The sequence below is a fragment of the Nannospalax galili genome, unplaced genomic scaffold, assembly GCF_000622305.1.
Source record: "Nannospalax galili isolate Female #2095 unplaced genomic scaffold, S.galili_v1.0 scaffold562, whole genome shotgun sequence".
Lineage (NCBI taxonomy): Eukaryota > Metazoa > Chordata > Mammalia > Rodentia > Spalacidae > Nannospalax > Nannospalax galili.
The window spans coordinates 54,264-61,224 of record NW_008348205.1 but is presented as its reverse complement, the minus strand read 5'-3'; the positions used below and the strand labels follow the sequence as shown (position 1 = coordinate 61,224).

The window sequence follows — 6,961 nt, the reverse complement described above, 5'->3', positions numbered from 1 at the left end:
TGAAGGGGTACTCCAATTGCCTCACCCTGTGTCCCTGTTCAGCATGGAAGAAGCCAGAGCAGTCTGTGTCCCTATTCCCTATTGGCAATCTGGGTAACCCCTTCAGAGGATGGTGTGGTAAGAATAGGAGGTAGGAATTGGCTAGGTAGTTAGGGTAAACCCAGGTCCTTGCAAGATTAGCAAGTGCTCTTAACCTCTGAGCCGTCTCTGCCCTCTTCTCTGCTCCTTTCTTCCCTAAAACATATGTTCATGGAGTGTAGAACTCAGGGTGGATAGGTTTTCTCTCAGTCCATGGGAAGTCTCGTCCACCTGCCATGTTCTCAGAGAACCCACCTGTCCCCACCACTCCCTTCTCCTCTGCAAGTAAGATCACACTACTTTCAAGATCTTTTTCTTATTTACAGTTTTCAGAAATTTGACTATGATGTAAAATTCCGAGGGTCTTCCCTTTGGGGGCTACACTGGCCCCTTAAGGCTCTAGTTTCACACCTTTAGAGAATTAGATGTTTTAAGAGACTCTTCAGTTTGCCTCCTCTCCTGCAACTGCAGCATCACCACAGTGAGGTCTTCCGCCCCTTTCCCCCTGGCTGTTGTTACCTCTTCTCTCTCTCTTCCTCAGAGGGACTCTTCTATACTGTCCTCTGTTCAAATCCTGTCCTCCACCTTCTTCACTCTGTTCTTCATACATGAGGCTTTTATTTCCTCTATTGCATTGTATTTGGTTTCCTTTGGCCTTGGGGGTTTGTGTTGTGGCTGGAGACAGAGTCACTCTACGTGTGCCCACTGGCCTGGAACTCACTGTATAGACCAGGGTGGCCTCTAATTCAAAGAGCTCCACCTGCTTCTGCCTTCTGGGTGCTTAAAGGGATGTGCCACCACCCCGACTCCTCTTTATCTCTTTTATTTCTTTTCTAAAGTCTTTGATAATTTTTTCCCCTTATTTTGAAGCAGTTTAGTGAGACCTATTTTCAGAGCTCGGACCTTCCATTTCAATACTGGTATTTTCTTGCTTCTTTTAGCTTTTGGTTTTTAAATTGAAATCTGAACATTTTAGATATTATGTAATGAGTTTTGGATCTTACTCAAACCTGTCTTAGCCAACTTCCTCTGACATTAGCCGTGGAGAACTTAGTGAAAGAGTGCTGTGGCTACTGGTGTGATAGGAGCTCAGGTTTCCCAATAGTCTAGTATCCAAATGACCCGTGCTCGGAAGGGTCAGAGAGACATTTCTTCTACAGCCTTTGTTGACATTGTAGAAGGAACAGGCCTTGTTACCACACAGACACCATGCTGTGCTCTTTCCTCCACTGAACAACTCAGTATCGGTCAGCAAAATCGGAAGTTGAGGACCCCCCCCCCTTGTTGACAGGTGAGACAGGTGTGGGGCACAGGCCATAGGTTTTTCCTGAAGTAGTGAAGTTGGTATCTAACAGATTTTTCTGTTGCTAAGTTACCCCTTTCGTGGTCCTTGGTTAGAGAGTAGCCTTTGGTTGGGACTTGTCATGTCTAAGCCCTGGTACTTCCTGGTTATTGGCTTCCTGGTTCCAAGTCCGGCAGTAAAAAGAAAGTACAGGAGACTCAGCAGCATGTTCCTCCCGGACCCTGAGTCCCAGGGGGGCCAATCACCCTTTTCTCTTTGTCTTACAGAGGCTCCTGTGTTACCCTATGCGGAATAGTCAGGATTTCAGTTGTATTCAGAAGGAAGAGTAGGGAAAGTACATGTACTTCTATCCAGAGGCAGACATCTCTCAACAGCAGCTTAACAGATACCTGAGTACACCTGACCCAGGCTGGGCTTGATCTCTGCCCAATAAATGCTGTTTTATAGCAAACAAGTAAAAAGACCATGTTTCTTTCCACATATACAACTTGGACTTGGAGGGAAACAGTGAGGGCAAAGAGACAGAGGATCACAGCTGTGAGCAGTGATTTGACCAACCTCCCCATACCTGGGTAACTTCCCACACTATGTGTCTCATCCTGGAGTGGATTCTAGAAGATCCACAGCCCACACAGCCTCTTTTCTTTTCTATTTACTTATTTATTTTAAATTTGTTTTTATTGAATTTCTGTGTATTTCATACAGACCATTTCAAACAATCTTAATCATCTTTATGCCCCGCCCCCACTGGACTCTGTCGTCCGTGTTAAGGCCCACTGTGTCAAGTCAGTGTCCCTAGATGTTCCCCAGTGCAAGTCCATCCACTGAGGTCTAGTCAGCCTGTCTAGAGCTTGTCTTTTTTTATATTTTATCATTTTTATTTTATGTGTATGAGTGTATTGCTTGCATGCATGTGAGTGCATCTGTGTCATGCAATGCCTGCAGGATGTCAGATTCCCTGGAACTGGAGTTACAGATGGTTGCTAGCTACCATGTGGGTGCTGGGAACCAAACCCAGGTCCTTGCAAGAGCAACCAGTGCTCTTAACTGCTGAGCATCTCTCCAGCCCCACAAGCCTGTTTTCCGACTCAGACACTGAATCTTGTGTCTGCTGTCCCAGTGGAGATCTGGCCTTGGTGATGAGGAACAAACCACAAGCAGGGTTTCCAGTCTTCTGGAAATCAAGAGACATTTGGCTTTTTCTCCAAGTGCACCCCAAAAGAAGGACCTAGCATTAAGTCCTAGGGGAGGGTTTCCATTAGACTAGGTAGGTCAAAGCGACCCATCTCTACTTGGACATAGCCATTATTTGTAGAATCTCAATCAAAAGCACCTTTTAGTGCCCAATTAAATGTTTATATATATTTAAATATTGAATAATGAATAATTTTTATTATTATTCAACAATAATAAAAATTTTATTCAAACAAGTTGATTAAACTTTGATTCAAACAAGTCAAAACAATTTATTCTTTTATTCAAACAAGTTGATTCTTTGGGAGAAACTTGGAATATTGACTGATGAACTTGGCTAATTTAACCAGAACAAGATAGACAAAAACACATGTAGTTTATAAGTTTTATGGTTTGCAAATCTTGAAGGAACTAGAACTCTGATCACACCCTCTTACCTGCTCTTGAGGTGGTGACCTGAACTCCTTGGTTTTCCTGGCAGTGAGTGCGGCGGACATGTTTAAGGCTTGCATAACTTCATTATATCTGAAACGCTGATTGTCTTGGAGCTGAGCCACAAAGTCATCTGAGAAGGCTACGACGGCCTCTATCCGATGCCGGACCTGGCAGTCACAGAGGTACTGAAGCAAGAGGCACATCTAAGAAGATAATTTTAAAAACATAAAATTGATAGTTAACGTGTATCATGTCATGGTCAATGTTAAATACGCTTAATTGTCTATTCTCCCTGAAACACAGAATCCTAACACATTATTGGCAGAAATGTGTTTGGTCAACATGGTGTATCTAAGCCAGGGGTAGATGCGTATCCTCTGAGCAGGTAATTATCCAGAGAGCCTACTTTGCAGCCACAGGCAGGGTGGCCAATGAATAAATAAGGAAGCGTTTGCAAAGGAAAGTCTGAACCATTAACAAGGTTGACCATCACAGAGCAGAAAGATAGCACTGAATTCCTGGACCAGTTCCGTAACTCTAACGGTTGTATGCAGGTCGATTACGGGGTGAAAGTTTGCTCATTACGTAGCTAGATGGATGATTTCTTAGGGGATGCCGGGTGGATTTTAACTAGCAGAGTATTTGTTTAGAATTGTGTTTATAAGAATATGAATCTAAGTTTAGGTTAACACATGTAATACTGCCTGTGACATAAACACACAGTGGTGCCAAAGAGGACTTCAAACCCCACAGGGCACAGTCTGTAGTGTAATTATTGCTGTCGATGATGATTCTTCCTCCACGCCTTTTGTTCAAGTGAAGCACCATCTCCTCAGGTCTGGACCGGTCTCACAGCCTGTTGAAGCACCAGACCCTGACCCTGCCTCCTCTGTTTTCCTAAGAGCAGATACCCTGGCCTCTCCAGCCTCAGGGTCCACGCTGGGTGATGCTCTGTGTGTGAAGCTCCCAGGACACTACCCACACCCTCTGCTCTCTCTTACTGAACTCCAGCCCGTCTACCCACCTCATATTAAAAATCACCATCCCCAAGAGGCTCTCCCTACACTTTATGACAGTAATCCAAATGCTTTTTCTTCTGATGATTTATTCTTTTACTTCAGACTTCTTGATGCAGTAAGTAATGAGTATTTAAAAACAAATCCACAAACAGGTGCAAATTCCCCAAGAATATAGGCTTCTGGAAGGCAGAGCTCACATCTGTTTCCTTCTTTCTGCCCAAAGCACATGGTCCAAGATGCGCATCACTGCTGATTGAAGGATGAAAACAAGCATACTAATGACTCAAATGTCAAACTGACTAATGGACTGAAGCGGCCTGAAGAAAACACCGTCCAGATACTGTGACGGATACTGTGATTTCTTAGGAACATGCTACAGGAGTGTTGTGGTTTAAACAAGAAATGCTTCACAGTGTTTGAACACGTGGTCCCCTGTTAGTGGCACTGCTTGGGGAGGTTATGAAACCTTTAGGAGGTGTAGCCGTGCTGGAGGAGGCACATCCCTGAGGGCTGTGACAGTTCATAGCCTCCTAACATGTATAAGTTCCAAACTGCTTGGCTAGGGTCATCTGCAAGTGACAGTCTTTGCTTTAACATTTTGCCCACGTCCAGTTCTCTCTGCTTTCTGCATGCTGGTGAGATGTGCTCTCTCAGCTTCCTGCTCTGGCGCCTGCCCATACTTCCCCTTCTGTTAGGCTCTCCCTCTGGAACCCTAATAAACCCCAAATAAACCCTTTCTTCTTTAAGATGTCTGTAATCCTGGTATTTTATCACAGCAACAGAAAAGTCACCAGTACAGGGAACAAACTGGCTTTCTAAGTCGGAGTGTGTGACTGAGCTGTTCTAAAAAAACAGCAGAAGAGATGAGGGGAGGGACCACGGTTGTGCCTCAGATTCACACAACTGAACAGTAGATGGGTGAAGCCCTTCTGCAGAAACAGGTGCGGAGAAACCAAGAAATTGCTAGTGAACTGTTGGCAAGGGAGAGGAATGGAAGAAAGCTAGGCTATGAGAACTAGAGGACAGAGGAAGGCAGGGGCATTGTGGCACTTTAACTTGGCAATTCTGAAACGCCCTCCAAGTGTTTTCTAGTTACCTGCAGTTTAACCGGCTCGGGCAGTTTCATTTGGAGTAGGCCTTCCTTGGGCCTCTTTCCTCCTTTGATTTCTTCTTCACCCTCTCCATCCTGCTTGGAGTCTTCCACGCTGAGCTCCTTCTCCAGCGTGCCTCCTTCCTCCTCCCCAGGGGCAGCCTCCTTAAACACGCTGGGCTCGATCAACTGCAAGATGTGCTTCAAATCCTCGTTGTGGAAGACTCCCATGATGAGCAGGGTGTAGAAGAGTTTGATGAGAGGCACAAAGAGGAACTCCGTGGTCCCACCCACAGGGTCCCGCGCGTGCAGGCCCCCCTCCCTCACCGCCTCTGTCAGCATTTGGATGGTCTTGGCCTTTAGGATATCCAGTGGAAACTCAGGGCTGTACTGGCAACATTCACTGCTGATGCTCACGAAGCTTGGGGAGGAAAACCGCATTCGAGGCCGGAGGGAGGTGCTGAGGCCGATGCCCGGGAGGCCATGCTTCTTGTTCTCATCCGGGAAGAGGGTGATGCTCTTGGTCTCCTCTGTCATGGGGACGATGAATTCGCTGTTCATCATGAGCCTGGCCGTGGCGTAGGAGCTGAGGTGGATGTCGATCAGCAGGTCGTAGTAGCCAGTGCGCAGCAGGCCAGGCATGTACTTGTTCTCGATGGCATAAAGCAGCTGAGGTTCATCCACGTGGCTGCACAGTGCGTGTGCCACCCGGTGGTTCCCCAGGGCACAGACGGCGGAGTAGAGCCGGAGGGTGTGGTAGTGAAATTTCAGCAACTCCTCCTGCTCAGTCAACTCTAAGATATCAACCGATCTGTGGAAGGGAAGAGGAGAGAGAGCGGAAGATCAGAAGCAGACCATTTAAATAGTATGTGCCCGTGCCATACATTTCCACAGGTGATGGGACAGTCACCAACTTCTTTTCTTTTCTGATATTTCATGGCTTCAAAATATTTGTGAGCCACTTCTGGTGTTTTAAACTTTTTTCTCCCTTATAGAATTGAACTCATGCTTTCAACCATGAGTTCATCGAAGCTCTCCATCCTCCATGGTAGGAAGGCACTGGGCACCTCTTACAGATAAGTGTGTCTCAACCTGAGCCTGGGACACCCCCCTCCCCCACTTTCAGAGCCTGAGGACTCTGAGAATCCAGACCTCCTCTTCCAACAGGCTAACATGATTCAAGAAACCAGAAAGCTTTGCCTTGGACCATGCATGGGGCCACTGTCTCTGCACTGTGACTCTGACAGGTCAGGAGTAGGAGAACAGAATGCCTGTCCTTTAGTGTAAATTAGCCTCACCCATCCTGTATGGACTCCAACATCACCAGCCGAAGCTGCCTGTTCCCCCAAGGACATGTATGTAGCTCAGAAAACAAGCAATGTGAATGGTATCTTCCTCCTACCAAAATGAAAGGATAACTCCCTGGACTCGATTTTTTTATTTATCTATTATTTGAAAATTTCATACAGGGATACAATGTATTTTGATGATCTGCTCCCACTGTCCCCAACTTCCCCCCAAACTACCCCTTTGTTCCCCTTCCAACTTCATACACTTTTTTCCCTTTATAACACACTGAGTCCAATTAGTATTGCCCAGGTGCACAGGAGCGTGGGACACCCACCAGAGCACAGGCCTGTGACAGGTGGCACCCCTGAAGAAAACAAAGTCTCCTTCCCCTTCAACCAGGTGCAAATAGTTCTCAGCTAGGCGTGGAGCTCCGGGAGCCCCTCCCCATCCACTCTGTAACGGCAACTAGCTTGACCTTGTGCAGGTCTTGTGCAGGCTTCCACAGCTGTCATGAGTTCGAGCCTGCGACAGCCTGCTGTGCTCAAAAGACAC

At 46.5% G+C, this 6,961-nt stretch overlaps 1 protein-coding gene across 1 annotated transcript in view; it reads right to left on the bottom strand.

Moving 5' to 3' along the window:
• LOC103743548 (ryanodine receptor 2-like) overlaps window positions 1–6,961 on the bottom strand; it is a gene marked incomplete at its 5' end in the record, with an annotated part of 111,152 nt that overhangs the window by 52,297 nt on the left and 51,894 nt on the right. The window contains 2 exon segments of the mRNA XM_029569232.1: window positions 3,013–3,213; window positions 5,126–5,930. Coding sequence (XP_029425092.1) covers window positions 3,013–3,213; window positions 5,126–5,930 — 1,006 coding nt within the window.